This window comes from Akebia trifoliata, unplaced genomic scaffold (genome assembly GCF_017979445.1).
Source record: "Akebia trifoliata isolate Shusen 1 unplaced genomic scaffold, ASM1797944v1 Contig00689, whole genome shotgun sequence".
NCBI lineage: Eukaryota > Viridiplantae > Streptophyta > Magnoliopsida > Ranunculales > Lardizabalaceae > Akebia > Akebia trifoliata.
In genome coordinates this window covers 33,320-60,363 of record NW_028237146.1, presented here as the reverse complement: position 1 = coordinate 60,363, position 27,044 = coordinate 33,320, and the positions used below count along the sequence as shown (strand labels likewise).

General features: G+C 34.3%; 2 protein-coding genes across 15 annotated transcripts; one reads left to right on the top strand and one right to left on the bottom strand.

The window, feature by feature from the left end:
* The first annotated feature begins 254 nt into the window (after window positions 1-254).
* LOC147381161 (clustered mitochondria protein-like) lies at window positions 255-6,523 on the top strand. Of its 6 annotated transcripts, none has more exons than XM_086430777.1 (11): window positions 257-515; window positions 639-740; window positions 1,484-1,615; window positions 1,736-1,768; window positions 2,111-2,197; window positions 3,321-3,434; window positions 4,113-4,399; window positions 4,754-4,943; window positions 5,072-5,234; window positions 5,547-5,624; window positions 6,174-6,523. In XM_086430777.1, the coding sequence occupies exons 2-7, from the start codon at window positions 711-713 to the stop codon at window positions 4,179-4,181; spliced, it is 465 nt and encodes a 154-aa protein (XP_086286903.1). In that variant the 5' UTR covers window positions 257-515; window positions 639-710; the 3' UTR covers window positions 4,182-4,399; window positions 4,754-4,943; window positions 5,072-5,234; window positions 5,547-5,624; window positions 6,174-6,523. The 6 variants fall into 6 exon arrangements, with proteins under 6 accessions (XP_086286904.1, XP_086286903.1, XP_086286899.1 ...); XM_086430773.1 differs by having other exon boundaries at window positions 258-515; window positions 1,736-1,831; window positions 4,832-4,943; XM_086430772.1 differs by having other exon boundaries at window positions 258-515; window positions 1,736-1,831.
* A 2,098-nt stretch (window positions 6,524-8,621) lies between these two features.
* Window positions 8,622-16,041, bottom strand: LOC147381160 (retinoblastoma-related protein-like). Of its 9 annotated transcripts, none has more exons than XR_015174734.1 (8): window positions 15,463-16,041; window positions 13,982-14,079; window positions 13,509-13,673; window positions 12,100-13,420; window positions 10,851-11,013; window positions 10,675-10,747; window positions 9,781-9,899; window positions 8,631-9,574 (listed from the first exon to the last, which is right to left on the bottom strand). XR_015174734.1 is itself a non-coding variant. In XM_086430779.1 (6 exons), exons 3-6 carry the CDS (start codon window positions 13,289-13,291, stop codon window positions 9,529-9,531), a joined length of 282 nt encoding a protein of 93 aa, XP_086286905.1. In that variant the 5' UTR covers window positions 13,292-13,673; window positions 13,982-14,079; window positions 15,463-16,041; the 3' UTR covers window positions 8,627-9,528. The 9 variants fall into 9 exon arrangements, 5 of the variants coding, with proteins under 5 accessions (XP_086286909.1, XP_086286905.1, XP_086286907.1 ...); XR_015174736.1 differs by having other exon boundaries at window positions 8,637-9,574; window positions 12,100-13,508; window positions 13,598-13,673; XR_015174735.1 differs by having other exon boundaries at window positions 8,649-9,574; window positions 12,100-12,207; window positions 13,283-13,673.
* Between the last annotated feature and the right edge of the window lie 11,003 nt (window positions 16,042-27,044).

Sequence of the window (27,044 nt, the reverse complement as noted above, 5' to 3'; positions counted from 1 at the left end):
GTTCTTTTTCGTTGCATGACCTCTTTTGAGTGGAATTAAACGAATGGTTGACAAAGAACAAAAGTTGAGGTTGAAGACTCGATAATAAATTTGTTAGGAAAATATTTTGAATCTCTTGCACTGCAAGAAAACAGTGAATCATAAACAAAATTATAAAACGGATTTTATCCGTTTTTAATTAAAAACAGGTTTAAACCGTTTTACCTATTAAAGCCGTTTTTCCTTGTCTCATTATTGGGAACGAACCACTCATTCTCTCTCTCTCTCTCTCTTGCTCTCTCTCTCGATCTCTCGCTCTCTCAGTTGATCTCTCGCTCTCGGATCTCTCGTTCTCTCTCTCTCTCTCTCTCAGTCGATCGCTCTCTCTCTCTCTCATTCTCTCTCTCTCTCTCGATCTCTCGCTCTCTCGGTCGATCTCTCACTCTCTCAGTCGCTCTCTTTCGATCTCTCTCTCAGCCTCTCTCTTTCAATCTCTCGCTCTCTCAGTCGAGAAGGCACATCTCGCTCTCTCACGGGTTAGATTTTCGTTTTACTACTTTTTACATTTTGATATTTTCTCCGATAATTTCTAATCTGTAATTTCGATCTTTTTTTTGCATTAAAAGCCCTAATTTTCCCCAAATTTTCGATTTTTTTAGGATCCGTGGATGATTAGTTGTAGAGATTTGAAGATAATTGTTTCTGATCTTTCTTCCTAGAGCTAGATTTATATGGATCACGCTGAGTTGAACACGGAGCAGGTATGTAACCAAATTGTGCTTCGCTTCAATTTTTTTTGTGATTTCTGATTCTGATTCACTTTGTTAAGTTCTTCATCTAAACTCTGAAAAAATTCTTTCACCTTTTCAATCCAAATTAAAATCAAATCGAAGCAAACTATGATATTGAAGTTAAATCAGTTTGAATTTTGATTCCGATTTCAAATAAAAATTATAAATTTTTTACCTCATCTTCTTCAGAAAATAACTGAACAAACTCTGTTTGATACAATATATCCCTCCAAATGTTTTGATTGAACCTGGACAATAGCGGTCCAAAGTAAAGGTAGAATTGCATGTATATTTGTTTTGCATAATAAGAACATCACGTTTCACTAAATGATCTCTTATGTTGAACACTCGTCGATATGTATTAGATGTTTGTGAAAATGGTTGTTACAGCAAAATCTTGATTAATTTTTCCTTTTTTTTTTTTTGTTTTTTGTAATATTTATATATATGGGGATGCAGTTTTACTGTGTCCATCAATCTACAAGTCTTCTTAGAATGTGTTTAACACTATCTTTAGATTTTGTTATAATATATATTGCAGTATTATAAATAATTGCATTTCTATCTGATGCTTTTTCCAAGGTTATCATGTTTGGCACCAACACATATTTTCTTGTCTATCTGACAAACATTGTACCTATAATTTGTACTCAACTGCCTACCTCTTAATTATTTTAAGCACATTAAGAGTTACTTTGTAATGGTTTTCACAGTATACAACAAGTGGGAATATTAAGGCTATCCAAGAATGTGATTCTGCACCTGCTGAAAATAGTGTATTGTTTGAGGAAATACTTTTGAACTCTAATGTATTTGCCGAATTTAAGTTGGCTGGGAGTCGAGAAGTAAGTCCTGTTATATTAAGTTATTAACTATGTGATGATGCTTCCTTTTGATTTCACCTTTGTAATTCTAATAGACTTCCAAATTTCTATTCTCTTGTCTAACCCCTTCGTATTTATTAGGAGGTAGCTGCTGATGAAGATAGTGTGAGGAAGGTTTGTTTGTATCTTAAAGATGAAGTGATCCCTAAGTTTGTTCAAGATCTTTGCACGCTTGAGGTTTCACAGTCAGACATTAACTGAAGTATTACATTTTCATGGAATTAATGTCCGTTATATTGGAAAAGCAAGCATTAGCTGAATATGTGGACGTTCTTTGTGCATAAAGGACATGTTTTTTAATTACCTTTTTCCATGTATTTTCTCTTAAGCTGTAGAAATTAGGAAAGTGAGCCTTTCTTAATTCCAATTTGAAGATTTGTTATATTTCTTTCTTTTTTCTTTTTTAATCTAATCGCTACTTTGTTCTTTCTGATGAGTCTGAATCATGTTCTCCAGATAGCTGATATGACTAGGCATTTACCTCATATTTGGGATCTTTGTGTTGTCGAAATTGTTGTTAGGTCTGCAAAACACATTCTCAAGGTGAGCCTTCTTATCTGCTTAACTATTTATGTTCTTGAAGTTCTTTCTACAATTTTGAGATATTGGGTTTGAACCTTTATCATTGCACATTTAGTTGCAGTAAAAATCTGAAATGTTGCCATTGCATGTAAATAGAATGTAACTTCATTCAATAGATCTTCCATGTTTGAAATTTGAAAGTAAAAACATATTTGAAACTTGAAAGTAAAAACATGGTGGTTTTGGTGCCAATCTTTAATGCTCTCAACCCTGGTTTTTCTACATACTATGCTGCTTTTACTATAAACAGGTTGTCCGATTAATATACAATATTTCTTTGCTTAGAGCCTAGCACCCACCTAATGGTATATTATCAATCCACCAGATAATGGGTGGTGGCAAAGATAAAAATGTGGCAGATTTTGAGATTTTGATGTTGGAATCCGATTATATATATATATCTTTTCTTGTATTTAGATGGATGCAATTTCTAGCAAACTGAAAAACAAGACCTAAATTAGAGTCCTATCATCTCAATTATTATTGGTTTATCGTTTCATTCTTAAATTCCAAATTAGAATCTAGAACCGGGATCTAAAATCCAGAATCAACTCCTTTGCCATCAAATCAAGCCACTGTTTAGAATATGTATTCCCATGGTTTTTCCGTGTAAATATGTTTTGATAGGGTTGAGAATGAGATACAATGCTGGTGCATCAACAATCACATATCATCTTCTTTCATGCCGGCATGTGTGAAACAATATGGTGTGGTTTGATCTAGCATGGCCTGATCTCTATAATCCCTATTAAACAGTCTTGACTCTTTAGTGTGGCCAATTATGTTTTTTGTTTAGGCAATCTGTTTAGCACACATATTGCACTAGTATTGGTAAGTAGAAATTAACAAATTACACAAACCGTATTAAAAAATACTCCAAGTCAATAAAAAAAACAATACCAAAAAAAAAAAAAAAAATGAAAACTATTATGATGCAAGGTTTCAATTGCTCAATTTATCTGACTTGTTTGTTTGAATCTAAACTGAGGTGATTCAAATGAGTTAAACACTTGACTGAGTCATTTTAGACCTTGAATACATCTATTCAGATTAAATCATTTTATATGTTAAATGCATTTTGCAGGAAGAATGGGATGACAGCACAGTGAGTAGCAACATATCGAAACTGAGGATCCAAAATAGATTGGAAGCAACAACCAGGCGTGAAAGGGCTCTAGCTTATGCGTTCTCTCAACAGGTATGTATGGCTGAAATATGTCTCAAATGAGAGACATTATAAATGGAGAAATTAAAGAGTGAGCACTATTCAATTCCTAAAGTACAGTAATTAAAGATGACTTCAGTACTGAGCTCCTCTATATGAAAAGATCACGATTATATATGAATTGAGCTATACACAACCATGGCAGATTATGCGTCCATAGGATACATTGAACAATCACAATCTCTTCAATCACTGCCAGGGGCCTTGCATTCCTTCATGAAGAACTTGAGTCTCCCATCGTGCATAGAAACATCAAAGCTAGTAATATACTTCTTGACAAGGACCTAGTCCCAAAAATTAGAGATTTTGGATTGGCAAAATTTTTCCAAAAAAACATTACTCGCATTAGTACGCGAGTGGCTGGAACAACGTAAGGTATCTTTCATATTTAAGGAAATTAGGACATTTTTGTATTTATAATATTGCATATCTTCCTTGATTTCATTCAACATTAAAACATGGAATATTCTTGTTGGTTAAGTTCTAGTTGGAAATTTTAGTTACCTCAGTGGCCATTACATTTACTGTACTTATAATTAATGGTGTGAAGTATAAAAGTTTTAAATGGGATTTGACCTGTTCTTAGATCTATGTTTTAGTCCCTAAAACTGATCATGCTGGAAACTTATACATGGTACTTGTTTGTTGCAGACCGACATGGATAGCACCAATGTCTATGCCTACATTTCCATCATTGCTCTTCTTGGTTGTGGAAGGTAGGGTGGATGGCAATGTGGAAGGCAGGGTGGATGGCAATGTGGATGGCAATGTGGAAGGCTGAGTGGAAGGCAGTGTGGATGGCAGGGTGGATGGCTGTGAGGAAGGCTGAGTGGAAGGTAGTGTGGATGGCAGGCTCTGCCTACAATGATGCAGACATCTACCTCCTTGATGATCCTTTTAGTGCAGTTGATGCACATACAGCTGTTACCCATTTCAATGTGAGTAAAGAAGATTAAATTTCATTAGAATGTTGATGCATACATATGTGTATACCTGTTGGTGGGTATCGGATCAAAACTGGAAAAACTATTAGTAAGAAATATGAACATCATTTATCAACACTACAAAAAAAATGTAAAATTGGAACATAAGGGTAAAACGGTATTAAGCCGTTTTTATTAAAAAACGGTATTAAACCGTTTTATTTTTAAAAACCGTTTTATCCGACCCATATCCGTTTATTTAAATGGAACAAAAGTCCGATCCATCTCTCTCAGCCGTCTCTCTCACTCGACTCCCTCTCTCTCTCTCTCTCTCTCGTCTCTCTCTCTCACTCTCGTCTATGATCTCAGTCGCTCTCTCATCTCTCTCTCAATCGATTGTCTGTTTGATCTCGTCTCTCTCTCAATCGATCGTCTCTGTGATCTCAGTCGCTCTCTCGTCTCTCTCTCAATCAATCGTCTCTCTGTTTCAACTTTCAAGCTAAGACGCCATGAGAGGACCTCTGAAAGGTTCTATCGCTCACAAGAAGCTTAATCCAGCGTAAGATCTGCTTCTCTGTTCTTCTAATGTTTCATTTTTTCTGATTTTTCTTCTCTCTTTCATTTCGATTTCATGTTCTTCGTTTTCTAATTTTCGATTTTTAATTGATATCGTCTCTCTGATCTCAGTCGCTCTCTCGTCTCTCTCTCACTCGATCGTCTCTCTCGATCTCAGTCGCTCTCCCCCGATCTCATCTCTCTCTCGCTCAGTCGCTCGCTTGATCTCAGTCGTTCTCGCTCGATCTCATCTTTCTCTTGCTCAGTCGCTCGCTCAATCGATCTCTTGGGCTAGGTACTATCTCTAATCTCTCTTTTCTTTATATAGATTGTATGAGGGATTTGGATTGAAGATTTAGGTTTTTAGATGTGATTAAACACAGTTTTGTTTGTTCTATTATCTCACAGTTCTGATTTACATTGGAATTTCAACATAATTATTTATCTGATATTCTTTGTATTCTGGATGAATGACAGATTTTATTTTTATTTTTTTTGCTTTAAGTAATCTATTCTTAATCTCAGACCTTCCATTTTGTTATAGAACATTGGGCCCTCAATCTTTGGAATGCCTTTTTCAGTAATGGATGAATGTATTTTCCTACAGATAGAAGCCATTGCCACAAAACTTGAAGGAGATGTCAAGGAAGCAAAACGGTGTTTAAGTGAAATAAACAACCTGAAGGTGAAAATACAGATATTTAATTTTTTGGTGATTGTAGTATCTTCTATTCTTGCTGTTTCTTTTCTCCATTCTGTCTTCTCTCTCCTTATTGTTCTGAAAGTTTATCCATATAGGGTGTTTTTTTTCTGTTTAAATCAGTGTTCTTACTCTTGTCTTCTGATATATTTTTCTGAGTTGGGTTTTCTTATTCTTTTCTCCTTTATACATTTTGGTGCTGTTTTTGATGGTCTCAAAATTGTTTTAATTAGTTCGGGTTTTTCCCCTCTATTTTTTTTGCAGTTTTGTTTTTGTTTTTCGTGTTGTAATCTATATTGTTTTTGGCTTTGTTTTTAAATCAGTACTTTGTTTGCGTCTCTAATCTATATAGTTGAGTTGTGTCTCTCATGTTTCTTAGCATTCTTGTGTTGTTTTTGTGCTCATATATAATTTTCTTAGATGAATTCTTTTTGTTCTTTATTTGTTGTATGCCTATATCAGTAATAGATTTCATCTTTTCTTCTTGGGGATATGTGTGAGTATTAGTTGAGTTGTGTCTCTCATGTTTCATAGGTGAATGATGGAGAATCAGAGTAATCCCACACATTTTTCCCGGAGTCTAAAGGATCCCAAAGCTTCAAACCCAAAGTTGAATTTGGTTCGTTAACTTGAATACATAGATGAAGTGAAGATGGCTTCAAGATCCTGTTTTTATTAATAGATGTAGATTTCCCATCTTGAAACCTTTTTTCTTTATTATTGTCTCGAAGAGGAAGAGTAAGAGGGACCATTTTTTCTGAACTACTACTTTGTTGCTTCTTGTGGTTGGGGACTGCATTTTCCTTCTTGTCGAATGGGATGATGAGCTGATCATGATTTAAGTGTAATTGGTTTGGATTTGTAAATTATGACTCATTGCAACTCTTTTTGCGTATAAATTAATGTGATAGAGAACCTCGATGTTCTCTATTTAGATCTATTTTAACTATGGGTAATAGGCAAGTAGCAAAAAAATAAAAATAAAAATAAATAAATAAATAAATAAAAATAATTTTAGATATCAATTTATAATAATTTTAGATATCGATTTATAACCGATGTCTAAAGTCTCAGACGTAGGACATCAGTTCTATAAAATCCGATGTCTCAAATCTTTTTCAGTTACTGTGTGCTGTTATATAAAGATGCAGATTAGGAAGGGTTTTAAGCAGATCCAAATTCCGAGATCTGGAACGGTTTTTAACAGTTCCAAATCATGAAATATAGAACGGCTTTCAGCCGTTTAACCTCATTAACGACACCTCGATTAAAGACGGTCTGCAAGCCGTTTTATAGTGGCTTAGGAACGGTAATAAACCGTTCCTAATTGCCATACTTGTTGTAGTGTTGATTTTGGAACATTGAAAAAACAGATAATCACTAAAGTAATCATGGAGAGAATGAAGCTCAAATAATTTGTCAATCAAAACTTTATGAGATTATCCGCAACCTATAAGAACTAGCACTCATTCTTAAATGGCTTTTCCTACTAATGCAAGAACTTTTGAAATAAAATTGGGTGTGATACAATTACTTCATAAATTCCATGGCCTGGACTTTAAAATCCCTTATCTCATTTGATGAGGTAAGTGCAACTTTGCACTATGCCATTGTGAACTTAGATGTAGTAAGACTCAAACTCTTCCCATTCCCTTTGAAAGAGGAAGAGGCATGACTTAACTCTCTGAAACCAAGATCTATTGGAACTTGGCAAGAGTTGACTAAGGAATTCTTGAAAAAGTTTTTCCTTACTCATCAGACCAACACCCTTAGGAGACAAATCATGAATTTTTCTTTTAAAGAAAATGAAATTTTTTTTTCAATTTTGCAAGAGATTTAAGGATTTTTTACTATCTTCTCCACATCATGACTACGAAATTTGGAGAGCTATTAGTTTTTTTTTTTTTATGATAGCTTAAGCTCTCAAATGTGACAATTCGTAGAGATGATGTGCAATGGTGAATTTATGGATAAAGATCTTGGGATTATTTAGATGACCAAGCTGAGAATGTCCAATCTTGAGATAAACTGATTAATTTGAAAATCCTTAGACCACAATCAATTTAAGGGGGCATGTATCTTCTTAGGGAAGAAGATGACATGAATGAAAAAAATTACTAATTTAACTCAAAAATTGGAAGCCAAGGAATTTTAGAAAAGTAAATGTAATAAAGGTCGTTGAAAATATGGAAAGTGCTTGTGGAATTTGCAAAAGTGATACATACTTTACTAAGAATTGTCCAACAATCTCTGCTTTTCAAGAAGTGTTGCATGACCAATCAAATTTCATATAAAAGGCCTTTTAGTTCACTGTTTTCTGAAACTTATAATCATAATTCGCAGAATCAACAAAATTTTAGTTAATGGAATGAACCTAATATGAATGTGAATATTAATCTTCAAGGGCCTTCTGCTAATACTATTGGATTAGATTGGGTATCTTGAAAAGGGCTACCTATTTTTTGAAAAAAAATATATCAAGAAAACAATGAAGTATGAAAAAAGTTGAAAAGAAAAACAGAAAGATATGAATAAGATGAAATCAAAATAAAAAGGTTAGAATTGAAAAAGCACAAAAGTGAAAAAGAGTCCAATTGGACCAAATAGTTCAGTAGGGTGAAAACCGTCAATGGTAAAAACGTGAGTACACTGAAATTTCACAGATAAAGTCACTACAACAAAAAATGCACATTAGGAACGGTTTATAACCGTTCCTAAACGGCTATGAAACCGTTGAACGACCGCCTCTTATCGAGGCGTCGTTAATGAATTTAAACGGTCGTTCTAGATGTCATGATTTGGAACGGTTAAAAACCGTTCCAAAAACAGAATTTGGAACGGCTTAAAACCGTTTCAAATCTGAAAGTACTAACAAAAATAATATATACCTTAGACATCGATGAAAATCCGATGTCTATAAGACCGATGTCCTAAGTCTTAGACTTTGGACATCGGTTATAAACCGATATTTAAAATTTTCACAAACCGATATCTAAACTTAAAAAAAAAAAAAAAAAAAAAGATATATACCAATATGGATGAGATTTGACAAAAAATGTGGAAACAATATTTTAGAGCACGGATAAAACTTACTAGGCCTATGGATCTTTGCAACCCTATTTGCACAAGCTCGATCAAAAACAACAATGTCAAGAATTTGCACCAAGACGATTGGTGCCATGAACTAGCGCACACGCTGCCTCCCCAGTAGCCATTAGTCCAGGAACAATTGCATCAGATAAATATCACCTAATTAAGCTTCACCTTATGATACTCCCCCAGCATCAGCCATTAGTCTTCACCACATCGAGAGGAATCGTCAATGCAATAGTCAAAGCCCCAGCAGCAGCGCCAGCCGTGACATGAACCACCAACCGCTCATTGCTCACATTCTCTAAGTTAGAGATATCTCAAGAAACAATAAAACAATAGAAATAGTGGTAGGGTAGTCATCAAAGCAACAACATATTCGTAGCTCTTATTACTTTACATGCATATGCTCCACAATAGAAGTCACAAGAAAAAGTGATAACAGTCATAAACAACCCTTAAAATGTGCATTCTTTCCTTACACACTACAATATATACTCATCAAAATCTAGGGTCCTATGTTGAAGGAAATGACCTTTCTTTCCTTAAGCTCAATCTGAGAGTAATAATTAATGAAAGGTTCAGACCTTACCATACAATGGGTTGAGTACTAAAATCTTTTAGGTCAGAACTTGAAGAAATTAAAGCAGATGATCACGTAGTATAACCATCCAATTTGTAAATATGTATCTAGAGGTTTGCTTTTAATTGTTAGGTTGATTTATATAGGCATTAGAAGAGAATGAAATGTTGGTTACCTCCTGGTTCCAATTGATTTTCCAAATGACTATCAAGAGAATCAAGGTCTGTAGAGCAGTTCCACAAAGTATGCCAGCACAGATTCCCTACAACCGTAGCACTACACATTAGTATAGAACTTGATATGCTCCAAAAACTTTCAATTGCTATATTATCCGAAAGCAAATGTGGCAATGAAAGTGAGATTTACCTCAACTCCCCAGCTCAATTTGTAGCCCAGAAAGAACCCAAAAGGGAGCCCAAAAACATAGTAACAAGCTAAGTTAATATAAGCCACCAGCGTGTAACATACCTGTTCAAGTGGTTATTAATGGCAGTCAAGTCCTTGGAAGAGCTTTGGTATGCACGAGTACTCTCTCCAACACATGCGTAGAAGCTTTGAGAGCTACTGTTTGAGATTAAAGCATCCATCTGCACACATATTTTAACAGTCATCACAGATAAGAACCTAACAGGACAATGGAACCAAACTTAAAATGCAGTCATCTTTTATAGACCACACATATATTATTCAGAAAATTAGATAATTAGAAATCTGTGAAAACAAGGGCATGATCAAGCAACTGATGTGTATACTATTTGGGACTCCATTTAAAAAAAAAATTTATGATCTTCAGTTTCATTCGGTGAACTACAATTTTGACCCACAAAGCGTGCACATCCTACACTTGTCGTACATCGGTACCATTTAGTGCTAACATGCTTAGAATATGTAAAAATAAAAATAAAAATCTGGTCGATATGTCGGTTAAAGAAAAGCACAGTTTGCTGACTAAGGATTCTTTTAATAAGACAGTAAACAGTCTCCCTCAGTTCTTGAGACAGTTTTAGCCTTTCAACCAAGCCATTGATTCTGACAGTAGCCAACTTGACAATCTATGAAGTCAACAAGATGCAGAATTAAAAACTAAATAGAAAATAAAAGAGGTACCTATAGCTGCACAGATGGGGAACTAGCAGTTGTGCGTCACATCATTGATGGGACCCACTGAGGAAATCTTCCACGCCAGAACTCAACCCATAAATGGTTTCGAATTATGATCACTCTACAAGATTAACCTTTGGCAAAGATCTCATAAATGAGATCAGCCAAATGGACTACGGTCTACGTGATGAAACCTTAGATTCCTTGTAGTGCTAAAACAATGAGAAGCTGCTTTCAAAAGTTTTTTCTAACTTGTTATACCTTACTAAAAAATATATTGATCCCTGTGTCGGCGCATGTTTCCCCTCCTCCTCCAGGATTTGGTCGTGTTGGGCTGAACATGTTCACCCAAATGCAGATGTTATCATGGCAGAACAAAGAATATAGCAACATTGGCAAATGGATAGCTTTATGTCCATACAAAATTATCGAAGTACCTGGAAAAGGCAGACTGCAAAGGAGGTGGTGGTAACTTTGGTTTCGGACTGTTAAAGGCCACTAGGCGATCCTTCACCGGCGATGCAAAGGAATTCCGTTCTATCAATACACTTCTATAATCACCACACACTCTCTTCGGAGATCGGATGTCTCCATTCTGACCTAAAGTTGAATTGAAGGATTGAAAAAATTTTAAATTAGAATACTTGAAGTCTGAATAGAAAAAGCAGCATCCAAGATCTACCATCAACTGCCATACATGCTTTTTAATAAAATGCAATAATAAAGGTTGAAAATCAGTGGTAAAGGGTTAATTAATTTTAATAACAAAAGAACAAGTATTAGGATTAAGCTTATCATAAGAAATAGCAGATCCTTCATATATGCTTATATAAGGGATCACCCTGCCTCAACCGTCTCAAACTTTTGAAAAAGACCATTGGAGATATGTAAGACAAAATGGAGAAGGAAGTCATTGAAATTCACACACTGACCAATCACCTCCATTTAATCCCAAATCCAGCTTGCCCAACTTGTAATTAAGAAAGATCCAGCTAACCTAGTGTCCTGGATATAGGCTATTCCAAATCCATTTTACAAGGAGTTCTACAAAGTCATTCGTCCCCTTATTATCTAGACTAATCACATTTGAGTCCAAACTCATGGGAGGAACAATTGAATTTGAGTGTGGAGTCAACTGTTCCTAATCAAAGGGATATATTCTTGTTTTCCATCCTATTATCCATATCCATATCCATATGCATATATGAGCATCTTTGATGGAAGCATAGGTAGGGAATGATTGTGAAACCCTCTAGGGTAGGCCTTTATTGGAAGTTCACTTTGTCTCGCATTTTCTCTTTCAATTGTTATTGACTTGTTCCACTACTTACCGTAAACGAACATTACTTATGAAGAGAAAGTATATCATAATTCTGAATCATTTATTAGTGATCAAGGTCATTTGATTTTATAGAAATTGTTCCCATACACTAAGGTATATTTGCTCTTGAATATGAAGGATTACTTCATCTATAACTAGAGCAAACAATAGAGACTCAAGGTCATTCCTTTATGCAAATAAATTATTACTGAGAACTCATTTGTCTCCTCTTCACATGCTCTTAAACAAGTCACCTTTTCATAATGCACTTAATTGTGTTAATATATTCATTCGAGATGTAGCCTACACAAAGTCTGGGCAATAATTTATTTGGACAATGTTATTTGCATAAAGATGATGCTTACCTTGTATACACAATCATGAGGATATAAGTCCATCAAATTTGGATCAATGCATTCTTTCAAGCTTGACATGCTCATTGAATTGGGGGAGTTTTTAAGTGCGGCTAACATCTGAAAATATGCCAACAATAAAAAAGGCAATTAGATGATCTGCCAATTGTATATTGTGAGAATATGTGGTGTAAGGATTACAAATTGACACATCCATAACAATAGAAAACACATAATCAGCATCATATTGAACACCCATACAATATTTCAAATGTTTAGTGTAGGCAACTAAAATAGCATGATTTTGATTGGAAGGATTGCTTCAAAAGTTCGAAACATGATACCACCCTCTTCAAAGTGCAATACTTGTCCATGCGATCCCAACTACCCAATGAATAAATAAATAGATAAATAAATAAAGTAAAACTAGAAAGAACTATGAGATCAAAAGACAATGATAAAGAGATAATTTTTAGTTGAGTAACATTCAAATAGAATTTTCAAATACAACTAAAATCTGCCATGGATTTTAAAGACCCTTTCGTGAGAACCTGTGATTGCAGACATGGATTTAGGCCCAATGCCGATTATGTAAACCACTTTGGCAACCCCAAAATCTGCCACTTGTGCACTGAACTCTCCTTCCAACAAAATGTTATTTGATTTAATGTCTCGATGGACAATTGGAGGAACGCAGTCATGATGCAAGTAGGATAACCCCTCCTTTTCTACTATGAAGCAAATCACCCAAGCTTCCATTCGGCTACTAATTTAGAGAGAGAGAGAGTGTTCAATGACATTCTCATGTACCTTGTAACCCTACAATACATGGATGAACCCCTAGAAAACACCCCTAGAAAGGTAGGACAATGAGATTTTTTTATTTTTAATTTAGGACTTTTGGAATCATAATACCCTTTTACAGTGTTTCTTTGGAAACTCCCCTCCATTTAGAACTTCCTACCCTTTAAAAGTGTTCTTTTGGCAACTCCCCTCTAAACTTTTATTCACAAGTTACAACTTCCTACCCTTTCAGAATTCTACCATCCCTCAATGATGAAACCTAATACATAAAGCTATACATTTTTGCCCAAAATGTACTTATGTGTGCAGACTTGCATACAAAGCTTTACAAACTAACCACCATTTATCTTTCACTTATAAACACATACATATTGCACAATCCTACCCAAACCTGGAACATCGGCCATGTTTCATGACTCTCTCTGCCATAATCTCTCCTTCAGATGTCGAATTCCATCCTCAACTCGCGTTGACAACCTTACAGAAGTCGGAGTCGGAGTCGGAGTCGGAGTCCATCTCTCCTGAAGGCCTGTGGAAAGATGGATTTCGTCGTGAAGAAGAATATGATAATGGAACTCAAAACCCTGTACCTTGAGACAAAGTCATGCAGAAACAACCTGCTCGAAAAAACCGAAAGCTATCACAGGAAGTGAAGTGAAGACAACATTGTATAAGGACAGGTACCAATCGTTATAAGCAGGCTGACCAGAGAAAGAAGCATAAGCCTCAAACCAAAATAGGGTAAATCCGAATGCTATGTTCTTGTAGAAAAAGTACCATATCTGCACACACATAAAAAATCAAACTTCAGCTTGACATGAAAAAGGTTACTGATAAATCAACGAAATCATTTTTTTCTTTCTTTCAACAAATTGGCAGATCACTGTTTGCGTATTTTCACTCCTGCATCAATTTCACATAGAAAAAGCATAATAGCTCTTTAAAAAATCGGCTTATTAGCAATTAAGAGCTCTTTAGCCACTACATACTTTTTATTTAATAACATTTCGATATGTTGGGATGAAAAACATGGAGGTTTATGGATTTTTTTAATTCAGCTGTTGGTAAGAAGATGGAGGCAAGGTTTTACCATCATTGATAGTCGCCTGTAACACCAATGGCCGTGCACGAGCAGCAGACACTCCAAAAAACAGAATTGAGCAATTGCAAAATCACTAGCCATGAAAGCTTGCATCCATAGATCAATTGTAATAAAGATCAAAATTACTGATTGCCATTCAAATGTGCTCAACCAACAAAAAGAGACACACTAATAGAAGGGAAACATTGCAAGTAGTAGTAAAACTTTAGAGGGGTTATCCAAATACAACCCCCCTCTATCTCTCAAAACATGCATCATCAAAGAGTAAAACAATCATTTTTAAATGGATAGAAGAATTTCAAGAGTACTTAAGATTGTTGAAAAGTTTTTTCACTACTATCTCGGTACCATTTATTAGTCAAGCCCTACAAACAAACACCATATCCACCTTCCCCAAGTACTTCTCCATCGAGAAATGGTTTGTTGCAAATTGAAAATCCATAAGAGTAAGCCATTGACCACACCCAAGATGAGAGATTTCGGGAAGGCCAATTAAAGGAAAGGTAGATGTGATCCCATATGATAAAGAAGACTGCTTATGAACAGTCTCAGAACTTTCATCTTCCTCTGGTTGTGTGGTATAGTCTCTCTCGTGCTAATAAATCAACCTGCATTGGCTTGATGTTCTCAGCCAAGCTAGATTTGCTCATACCCAAATGAGAAAACATCTTTTCTGAAACCTTGTCACTTGGTTTACCATTATCATGAATTATGACAAGAAACGAACACAGTGATCATGGAAATTGTGAGAGAGGATAAACAGAATCAACAAAATAAATCCTACACCATAGATACCAATCATAACCCTTGACTCTAAGAAAAAAAATGATAGGTTCTTCAATAATTCAACAATCAGAAAAGTCCCAAATGACATTTCTGATTCTTTAGTTCTATAAAGAGTGATTTTGCATTTGTGCCAATCATTGGTAATGTGGAATTTGTATAATTTAATCTCATGGACTGAAAACTCAATCCATTCTACCTGAAGTACAAAAATCACGATACTGATTAAAGCACCCCAAAAACCCAGAACAGTGTGAATTTCTAATAAATTTTCAGATTTGATACTTAATCTAAACCCATTTATTTTAATGTGGGATTGCATTAAAAACAAACAAGAAATTGAAAATTGAAAGTAAACTTATAATAGTAGCCAAGAAAAAAAAAGTACTTTGAAGATCCAGACCATTGTTTAGGGATTTATTAGATTAAACCATGATGCAATCGATCCATCGTTCTTATATTACATAAACAAACCTAAGAGGCCAAAATCCTTAGTTTAGACTTCAAAAACAAGTAAGCTTAATTTTTTTTTAATCAAATAAAAAATTTAACAAAGATTATCAAATAAAACATAGAGATCCTCCAAACTAACCTATATAATCAATTATTTCTCCAACCAAAGTCAAAATAACTAAAATTTCGTTAAGAAGAAACAGGGAACAGTCAAAATCATTCTGAAATCTAACCTGTGACTTGGAGTGAAATCGATCCAAAATATGCGAGTAAGGTGAGAGAACTAAATGAATCCAACAAGCTTCGAACACTTTCAAGAGAATTTAGGGTTTGTATATTTGATTGAGAGATCCATGATCGTAAGCTAGGGCATTTTTGCTTGATTGAGAGATCGATGATGAAATAGAGAGATTTCCACGGCTAATCTCCTTCCATATCTGGCTTGAATATGCCCTAATGACTCGACTTAGAAGAGAGAGGCGGAGGTCGATTAGTTTTGGATATAAGGGTTTTTTGAAGATCGAAGCGAGAAGAAGGGAGAAATCTCATACATGTACATGAGATTGATCGATCGAGGGAGTAGAGAGAGATAGAGGGGTCAATCGAAAGAGACCGTGAGAGAGAAATAGAGAGGTAGATCGAGAGGTCAATCGAGAGAGATGAGATCGAGGGAGCGATTGAGAGTGAGAGATGAGATCGAGAGGTCGTCGAGGGAGAGACTGAGAGAGCGATTGAGAGAGAGACTGAGCGGTTGATACAGCGAGCAACTGAGAGAGCGACAGATCGAGAGATCGAGAGAGTACGGTTAGTTCCAAAAGAATGAAACGGAAATTTTAACGTTTGAAACGATTTTAAAAGGTAAAACAGTTTAATACCGTTTTTAAGTAGAAACGGCTTAACGCAGTTTTAAATATTTGTTCCTATTTTGCATTTTTTTGGTTGTGAGTCTCTTAGAAGTATTAAAGTGAACATCCATACTTCTCACAATCCCAGACAAGAGGCTCAGTTTTGAGTTAGAATTTAGGCAGACAAAACCATCTTAGCAGTTAAGAAGGGAAACCTTGTTTCGAAAAATCTATTTTACAATCAGAAAATTTTGTTCACACACTCAAGATATTTCTGAAAATGAGGAATAAAAAGAATTTCTGCTCAAATAAATCTTTGACTGGATTTTTTAAAATTGGTGTGATGGCATTATATGCAATAATTTTGAAGTTGATATCTTTTAAAGTGTTAGAATTTTGTGGGTATATTCATTGCAAACCCTCATGAGTCAAACTCATCCACTAAGGGTAACCTAGGGGTTCAAGGGCTTATTACATATGCTAAATGCAGTCGGGAACCTCACGAAAGAAGAGTTATTTATATTTAAGTTTTACTTGGGACTAGAAAAATTGAGGTTTGGGGGTTGTAGACATCCCATTTTTACAATCGCTTGATTAATCAACTCGTCAACCTGATCGCAACAGTTCCCAATGATAAATGATTTCCAATGCTTTATTTGTTACTAGATATGTTTCAAAAATTCAAATGAGGTATCTCAAACCAATAAAACTGTAGAAACCCCGCTACGTTAGGAAAATATAACCCCAAAAATATATAAATCATCATTTTTCAGACAAAAAGAAGCTTTACGATAAAAATCACTAAAAATGACCAAATTACTAAAATACCCCTAACATCAAAACAACCCTAAAACCTACATTACGCTTAAGAAAATCCTTTCAAACACATAAAATAACAAATCGAAATCAAATAAATCATTTCACCAATTTTCACAAAATTTGACAAAATTATGAAAATACCCTTCATAAAGTTCATGACTATTTCGCACAAAAAATTTCATAAATGACAAAAAATCGATAATCTCATCGAATTCCTTACGAAAAATCGATTCCAAAACATCCTGGAACATCGAAAATTGATTTAAAACGTAAAAAGTCATCTCCAAGGGTAAAACGATAATTTCATAATTTAATAATTAAAATTTTTGAAATTAATAATTAAAACATTAATTAATGTAAAGTGAAATCCTAATTAAAATTAAAGTCATTCAAGTAAGACTTAAGTCAAAGTCCTCAATTAAAGTCAATAAGTAAGACTTAAGTCAACCCTAAAATCTAGTCAATCAAGTGAGACTTAAGTCAAAATCCTAATCAATCTAATAAGACCAAAGTTAAACCTTAACCCTAATAGAATTCTAATCAAACTCTAAAACTATCTAGTAGAATTCTAATTAAATACTAACTCTATTTAAAATAATTCTAATTAAACACTAACTCTATCTAAAAAAATACTAAGAAAATCTATAAATAGGGGTTTCTACAACCTATTTTTGTATCCAAGAGAAAATCCTAGAAAAAGCAGGTCATGGAGGTTTCCCAACCTTCCCAAAACCCTAATTTTGAAGTCCTAACCCCTTACCTAACATCTATACCCAAATTTTAGCTCAAAAAACACCTAGAAACCCTTCTCAAACATCTTGAAATCCATCAAAAAATCCAAAAATACTCAGATCTAAGGGAAAAATACTTCATCTTAGAAGATCTGAAGCGGATCCAGTAACGAAAACGAAACAAGGAACACAAGTAATGAATCTCTCCGCCAGTTCTGAGGGAATCATTGTTACGATCATCAAGGTAAATTTTTTTATTTTTTTAGGTCTTTTAGCAATGTAGTTTTACTTGGAAAAAGTAGAGATCAGCGTTTGTCGGGCGAGGTTGGTGCCTAACACCTTCCAACCCCGTAACATGATCCCTGGACTCGTATTTTCTTTCGAAAATTAGTGTTATTTATCTTTAAGAGTCAATGTTCGATTTCCAGATCGTAATAACTAGGGGGTGGCTCCCAAACATTAAAAATCAAAAGCGGATCCACACACCCCGCGGATTGAGGGCACTTTCAGTGGCAACTCCACTGGGGATTATTGAGGATCAGACTTGAAAAACCCCAAGCTTGGGAATATTACCATTTAAACCTATTTTTTATTATTTAATTTTTTTTATTTATTTTTTTAAATATTTTTACTTGATTCGATTATTCGTTAGGACTATATTGCATTCTCTCAGCATTGTTTGGATTAATTATTGTGGAATATTATTTGCTATGACTTGTTTAGGGACATTTGGAATAACCTTAAATATTGCAGGATATCAAAAGGATTTGACCCATTTTTATTGTTTTATTTTTGGGTTTATCCTTTATTGGTACCCTTTGGTTAAATTTTGGATATTTTGAATTTGACATATAATTTTTTTTATTTTTTGGTTCAATTGAGGGTCATTTAAAATGACCCTAAATAATGAAATATTCAAATTGACATATAAGTTGGGAATGGAATAATAATTATTGGACCATGAAGATTGTTAATAAAAAAAAGAAAAAAAAAGGGATTTTTTTTTACTCTATTATTCGTCTTTTTTAGGTGTATATCGATCCGTTTTTGGATAGCAAAAGAATTTTTTTTTTTTAAACATGTTTGATCTGTCATTTATCAATGTTTTGTTTTATGTGCAGTTTTTTTATTTTTATTTTATTTTTATTTATTTTTATTTTTATAAATAGGTAGGTTGTGTTGTCCGTTGACAGCAAACAGAAATCGAAAAAAAATAAAATTTGCTATCCGTTGACAGAAAACAGAAATCGAAAAAAAGAATTCTCCATAAAATGGCGTGCTGTTAGTAACAACAACATTTTTAGGGGGTGGTGTGCCATTAGAAGAAATTAATTTTAACTTTTTTCATCTTCTTCTTCTTCACATGGTAAAGAAGAGGATAGCAAGAAGAGAGAAATGTCCCTCTCTCTCTCTCTCTCTTTCTCTTTCTCTCTCTCTCTCTTAGCGTGGCTAGTCTCAGCTCCTTTCATGGATTCAATTCCACCAAAGCCTCCTTTGTTTAATTCCTAAAATCTCTTTCCCACACTCTCTTTGTTTCTATGGATTTTAGAAGAATCTCTCTTCTCCTCAATACCAGATGTACGCCTCTTTTCTTATCCTTCACCCACCCTTATCATGTACCACATTCACCGCTCAACAACAACAACCACAACCACCAAATGATCATGATCGAAGAGCTTTAAATAAGGTAATCTCAATCCTCTTTAACACTTCTCTCGATCATTCAAAATGTAGTAAAACCCTAATTGATTTATCTCCTCACGACTTCCATCGATATTCGATCTCCTATGAATCCAAAAACCACGTTAAATTTCTTTTCGTCTACATCAGAATCGCTTGATTTTGGCTTCACTGTTGGATCTTACGGTCTTCTTATTCGATTGCTTCTAGTACATTTGATCGATGGAAAACTTCCTGCTTTGTTTGAAAATCAAAGGATAGGCACCTTGAAATTTCGCTCGCCATCGCAGATTTGAGTGTGGATGAATCTGAATTAACAATGGCATCATTTGATTTGTTAGTTAATGTTTATTGCACTCTGTTTAAGAATTTAAGGTTTCGGGTTTATAGATTTTGCTGTATGGGTTGAAGGAGTTGTTTGTAACTTAAGTTTTGTTCTAATCTTTTGATAGGTGGCCCGGTATTGATAATTTTTAGATGAACAAGAAGGCCATATCTTGAAAAATTAAAAAGAGGAAGGTTATGAGTGTTATTGGCATCAACATAAAATAAAAATAAGGTGAGAAAGTTGTGTGTTGGTTGTGTGCTGGTAGCAACATTTCAAAGAAGAAAGTTGTGTTGGCAGCATCATACTCATAAAAATAAAAATAAAAATAAATGCATTCTTTTGATGTGCACTGGCAGCATATAAAAACATTAAAAAACATGTTGCAGTGAGTGCTGTGGGTTGGCAACAATAAAAAAAAATCAAAATAGGATGATGTCACGCACATTCTTTGAGTTGTGAGTATTGTGCTGGCAGCAACACATTTAAAAAAAAAAATTACTTTCCTCACTAGTTAGTAAGATTTCAAATATTGTTAAAGGTCATTGATCTCACCACGTGGCATCTAATAGCATGATCCAATGTCACATGTTTGTGGCAGACAAATTTTTAAGAATTTTTAAAATAAAATTTTCAAAAAATTTTTTTAAAATTAATTTTCATTTTGAACTTTGATTTTAAATTTGAAATTTCATAATCATCCATTTTCAAAACCTTGGATTTAAATGAAAAAAAAATTTCAATCCAAATTTTTTTCATCAAATCTAAAAAAAATTTGGAATTGGATTATCGATGAAGTAATCACATTGGCGAGTTGACCCTTAGTAAAATTTGAAATTCTATTGTGCTAGTTGGGAAAGCTTCATTTTCATCCTAGATTTGTTGGGTGACAAACTTCATAAAGTAAGAGAATTTTATATAAAAATTTCGACAAATGGGTCGGCCCAATAAAAAAATTGTCAAATCAACTCAGTGGACTCAGAAAACCCGTGCTTTGACATATCTTGTGCTAACTTGGGCGGATGGCCCCTTTTGATGCCTTGTTTGATTCGATCATATGGTTGAATTTTTGATAGCAGATCTTTATATGTGATTTGAGGTATGTTATGATACGTGATATCATATTTGATAATATCTTCTTATCTTGATTTTGATTATGCATTGTTGGATATCTTTTGTGATCTTGATTGATATTGTATGTTGAAATTCCAATTGATTTCTGTAGCCCATGGGCCCATTTATCTGAAAAATGCCCGGGCACACCCCATCCTGTTTTGCATACACCACTAGTACGTTTATTGTTTTGTACGCTTGCATATCCTATATAGCCAACGTGGCACTAGTACGTGACTCGGTCTCTTCGGAGATGCGACGTCATTCATGAAAATTACAATTCCAATCACGTACCTTAGGATATATTGAACTGGGGCATCAGTGTCATCTAATCAGGTGACTCTAAAAAGTATATTGATGCACCCAGGTTGGAGCGACTTGAGCCTTTGACCTATTGTAAGCCACACAGTCACATGTCTCGTTTGTCAACATAGTACTAGTACGTGGTCGGTCCCCTAGTGAGATGCCAAACCATTTATGAAAGCTACAACTCTTGACTCGTACCCATAGGTATATCAAAGATAATATAAGCACATCAATTACCCTTCTTGGTCAAAATTAGTGCCTAAGCAAGATCCTGCTCCGATGTACTATGATACTAGGAGGATAGACTACGTCTATTATAGAAAAGAGGTGATTTAAGAGTACTTTTTCTAAAGTATTGCGCGCCACCTCTGATTTGGGGATTAAACTAGCTGTTTTTGACTTCAGAAAAGTGAGTTGAAATTTTAAATTATCACTTATACGGTATATCAAACCAAGTGACCACGTACTGTCTGATTGAGTACGCTCCAGAGGTATATAGGTATACTTGGGCCAGATAAGATTGCATTGCACGTAGTAAGCTTAGAGTCTACAACCGCCCCTATAGGTCACGACTCGAACTTATCGTGGGTGTTCCCGGGTTGCTTATTTAAAATGGACCTTACAAATGATGAGATCAGGAATGTATGATTTTGTCCTCAATGAGTAATCTTTTTCTTTAAACCTAATTCGAAATTACTATATTACTAGGTGCACAACCCAATAAAGAGTATTTTTTTATAATAAAAAAAGTTGGTAATGATCCAACAATCATGGTGGGCCAGGCTATTTAAATCAAAATGGAATTCAAATTCTTTTCTAATTCGGGTTTCAACCCATTTTAAAAGAAATGTTTTGTAGAAGAAAAATGTTTTCCAAAAAGAAAAGAAAAAGAAGAAAAATGTTTTCCAAAAAAAAAGAAAAAGAAGAAAAATGATTCACAAAAGATTTACTCCTTCATGGGAACATGATTTACAAAAGATTTATTTTTTGCATGGACCTTGGAAAATTTCTTAAATATTTTTTTCTATAGAAAAAAAAAAAGATTTTACAAAAAAATCTATTTTCTGTATGGACCTTGGAAAATTATTAAAATATTTTTTTTAAAAAATAAAATGATTGAAAAAAATAATCAAATTTGAAAAAAAATTTATTCAATGAAAACATTATTTCTTAATAATTTTTAAGAGTGCAATAGAATTGCATGAATGGATTGGTGCACAAATTCAATAAAATCCCAGGATTTAATAAAATATTATCAAGGGGGTAATACTGGAATTCACTTTTGATGGGATTACAAGGTTATCATTATACCTAAGCTTAATCGTCCATCGTGTAGCTAGGGTTGTGAACCCGGTCAGTTAGAACAAATGTTAGCACCAAGTCAGTAATGACCCTAAAATTTATCAAAATTACACAGTTGTTCCTTGAAGATCACAATGCCTCAGTCTTGCCGATTGTAAGCAATGACTCAGTCCTCAGTCTTAATCAAGCCTATTGTGAGTAGTTGTCTTAAGTTTTTATGAGTCATTTAGGTTAGCTCGAGTCATTGTTTTAAGTAAAGTCATGTCTTCTTTAGATCGAGTTTATTATTTTCCTGTTGGGTTGAGTTAGTTTGTCGAGTCTATAGAGGTGTCTATCGCCCTATCTGAATAAATGAAATTTTTGAATACCTCGAGCGTATTAACGAATTAACTAATAATCCGACTTCAAGGATAGATTCCTCTCCTGAACAAAAAGATAAGAGTCAGGCTCAACCTTTAATCGAGAAATCAAAGGTCATTGACCTCGGAAAAAAAAATAATTCCTAAGAAATTCAAATAGAAGTCATCCTATCCCTAGAGGAACACGAGGGGATAGTAAATTTACTCAGAAATTTCAAAAAACTTGTTCACGTGATTCTATGAGGATACGTTTGGTGTAAGCTTGGGTGTTGTTCAATACATGGAATAGATACTCGCTCGATGGAATGGAAATACTAATGAGACCAAATAAGATGTTACAAAACATGTCGATGTTGTCCTCTCTGCAAAACAAATGCCATAAGTCGATACAGGGTACTTTTGGAATTAGTCTCTGATGATGGGTCAGACTTCAAAGTCAAGGATTACTCTGTCAAAGTTCAAGATCCTGTATCACAAATCATCCCCCTATCATTCTCAGATTAATATAGCGGTTGAAGCAGCTAGTAAGAGTCTCAAGATAATCATAGTGAACATGTGTCAATCGCACCAAGATTGGTCAGAAAAGTTGTCATTCAAACTTTGGGCATATCGTACTTCGATATAATCTTTCACTGGAGTCACTCCCTATTCTCTAGTATATAATATGGATTGAAGCAGCTAGTAAGAGTCTCAAGATAATCATAGTGAAAATGTGTCAATCGCACCAAGATTGGTCAGAAAAGTTGTCATTCATACTTTGGGCATATCGTACTTCGATATAGTCTTCCACTGGAGTCATTCCCTATTCTCTAGTATATAATATGGAAACAATCTTACCAATTGAAATGAAAATCTCATATCTCAAAGTCTTGATGGAAAGTCAACTTTTATAAATAGACTGGGTCTATCATCGGTATAAAGAATTAAATTTGATCGAAAAAAATGACTAAGAGCTCTGTACCACATGCAGGCCTATCAAAGAAAAGTCGCCTGTGCATCAAAGTTCGGTACTTATAAATCAAGAATTTAACCATCAAACTTCAAAAAAAATTGAGTACTCGTCCTCGACCATAAGTGGAAACTTGAATTCAATTGTAAAGATTCATACTGTCTGAAAAAATCATCAGATTTCAAGATCATGATAGAATTGAACTACTAGAGTCAACCAACCTTGACCAGATCAAGTGGTACTACATTTAAGGAGGCCATCTTTGGTCGAATCAATTTTTCTGCTACCTCAGTTCAATATCTCCTTTCTCAACGCTTTGTAGCCTTTTCAAAAAAAATTATGTCTTTTTATTTCTCAGCTCGATCATCTAACCTAGGGGAGGGAAAAATCTAAACTACATTTTAGTCTGATTCCAAAAATCTGGGGTACGTAGGCAACCTAAGAAGTTACTTCAGGCTCAACCACATCAAAATAAAAATATATAGTTGCCTATAAGAAAAAAAAATATGTTGTCAAAGAGCTAAGAAAGTTTAAAGAAAAATAAAGAAATGTCACACAAGGGGCATTCGGGTTTTTGAGCCTTAGAATTCTTTTCCTTTTATACATAGTCCGAAGCCTACCCATAAAAGTCCTCCTAAATACTATGTGGAAAAGTTAAGAGAGGTAGTAAAATATGATCAGACAGTAACTCTAGAAGTTCAAAAAGAAAAAAAAAAGAAAAAAAGAAAAAAAGCCTACTAAGTTGAAAATCCAAAAAGGGCGACTTAGGAAAAAATTAAGGCAAGCTCGCAAGGTTGAAAATCTAAAAGGATGACTTTGACAACAATTAGAGCAAGGAAAAAAAAGAAGAAAAAGCCTGCAAAGTTGAAAGCCTGCAAAGTTGAAAACCTGAAAAGGACGACTTAGGCAAAAATTAAAGAAAGCTCGCTAGATTGAAAACCTAAAAAGACGATCTAGGCAAAAGCTAAAGCAAGCTCGCTAAATCGAAAACCTAAAAAGGCGATCTAGGCAAAAGTTAGAGCAACAAAGAAAAATAGAAGAAAATCTCAAGAGGTTCAAGCCGAGACATTTGAAATCCGAATAATTAGGTTCAACACTTAACTTAACAGACTCAGAAGCCACGAGTATCTTGTCTACGATCGATCTGAAAATTTTTACTTCTCCTAGTGAACCGAGGGGGAGAAGGGGAAATTCTATGATGAGTCTCAAAAGGAAATATTTTATTCTCTTGAGCTTGACTCAAAATCTTCAATAAAATTAAAAGTTGGATCTTTATTGCACTTGTGATAATCAAATATTTCAAACCTTCATACAAGGGACATTTTCTTTCTTCTCTAATACGTAGCTTTCCCCCTTTATACTAGGGGCATTTTATAAAATTTTTTACACGATGTGTTCAATTATCTCCAATATAATATTTTCTGTCAAACTAGGCGCATTTTGTTTTCAAATTTGATTAAGGTTAATCCTAAAAGATAATGGGAATATCAAATTTAAGGTTACGCTCTTGATAGCAATTTTTTTAAAAATCCTTGAGGTTAAAAAGAAGTTAAAATTCATAAAATTTTGAAAAAACCTTGAGGTTCAAACAAAAGTGTTTGTGCCCAGAGATTAACTCATTAACCTTTCACCTAGAATAGGAGATAGGGCATTCTTTTTTTCCCAGATTCAATCATCATTTCCTAGATCTATTCTTTTTTTCCCAGATTCAATCATTATTTTCCAGATCTATTCACTCCCAGATTCAATCATTCTTTTCCAGATTCATTTTCAATCATTCTTTCCCAGATCTATTTATTCCCAGATTCATTCATTCCTTCCCAGTTTTACTTAGTTAGATGCCGTCGAGGATTTTCTCGAAATTATGCTCAGATATCGCCGAGGGTTTTCTCAGAATTATGCTCAGATGCTGTCGAGGATTTTCTCAGAATTATGCTCAGATACCGCCGATGGTTTTTGAAAATTATACTCAGATGCTGCCAAGAGTTTTCTTAGAATTATGCTCAGATACTACCGACAGAATTATGCTTAGATGTCGCCGAGGGTTTTCTCGAAATTATGCTCAGATACCTTCGAGGGTTTTTTCGAAATTATGCTCAAATGTCGTCGAAGGTTTTCTCTGAATTATGCTTAGATACCGTCGAGGATTTCTTAGAATTATGCTCAGATGCCGTCGAGGGTTTTCTCAAAATTATGCTCAGATACCGCCGAGGGTTTCTCGAAATTATGCTTAGATACCACCGAGGGTTTTCTCAAAATTATGCTCAGATGCTGCCGAGGATTTCTTGGAATTATGCTCAGATGCCACTGAGGATTTTCTTAGAATTATGCTCAGATTATGCTCAGATTATGTTCAGTTTATATTCAGTTTATACCCACTTTATGCTCAGATTCTGCTCAGTTCTCACTTAAACTCTTTGAAATGTATCTTAGATTTTAAGTGTACACACTTGCACATTTATTTTATTAGTCAAGGAGAATTTTCTAAAATTCAAGGATCTGACGTTGTCAATGAGAGTACGTGCTCAAGGACCTAACAAATTTTAGTTCGGGGAGACTTTTGCCCTTAAGGATCTGAATATCCCGACGAATTGCTAAATCAGACTGTAAAATGAACTGTCACTAGCTTTGGCATTTGGATATCGCACTATCTACCAAAATAGATTTGCTATCTAGCTTGCTTCAACTCTAAACCAAAGAGGGGCATCTGTAGACACCTTATTTCGTCAATTTTCACAAAATTCAAAAAATTACGAAAATACCCCTCATAAAGTTCATGACCATTTCGCACAAAAAAATTCATAAATAACACAAATCGATAATCTCATCAAATTCCTTACGAAAAATCGATTCCAAAACATCTTGGAACATCCAAAATCGATTTAAAACGCAAAAAGTCCTCTCCAAAGGTAAAACCATAATTTTATAATTTTAACAATTAAAAATTTTAAAATTAATAATAAAAACATTAATTAATATAAAGTAAAATTCTAATCAAAATTAAAGTCAATCAAGTAATACTTAAGTCAAAGTCCTCAATTAAAGTCAATTAAGTAAGACTTAAGTCAAAATCCTAAAATCTAATCAATCAAGTGAGACTTAAGTCAAAATCCTAATCAATTTAATAAGACCAAAGTCAAACTCTAACCCTAATAGAATTCTAATCAAACTCTAAAACTATCTAATAGAATTTTAATTAAACACTAACTCCATCTAGAACAATTCTAATTAAACACTAACTCTATCTAAAAAGTACCTAAAAAAATCTATAAATAAGGGTCTCTACAACCTATTTTCGTATCCAAGAGAAAATCCTAGAAAAAGTGGGTCATAGAGGCTCCCCAACCTTCCCAAAACCCTAATTTTGAAGCCCTAACCCCTTACCT

Excerpts from the sequence above, each read along its gene's own strand:
- LOC147381161 (XM_086430776.1), top strand. The coding sequence starts at position 711 with ATGGATCACGCTGAGTTGAACACGGAGCAG. Across the intron at positions 1,832-2,110 it reads AAGATCTTTGCACGCTTGAG|ATAGCTGATATGACTAGGCA; the intron begins GTTTCACAGTCA and ends CATGTTCTCCAG. Across the intron at positions 2,198-3,320 it reads CTGCAAAACACATTCTCAAG|GAAGAATGGGATGACAGCAC; the intron begins GTGAGCCTTCTT and ends TGCATTTTGCAG.
- LOC147381160 (XM_086430779.1), bottom strand. Across the intron at positions 9,900-12,099 it reads CTCATGATTGTGTATACAAG|ATGGATGCTTTAATCTCAAA; the intron begins GTAAGCATCATC and ends ATATGTGTGCAG. Across the intron at positions 9,575-9,780 it reads ATTAATAACCACTTGAACAG|GGAATCTGTGCTGGCATACT; the intron begins GTATGTTACACG and ends CTACGGTTGTAG.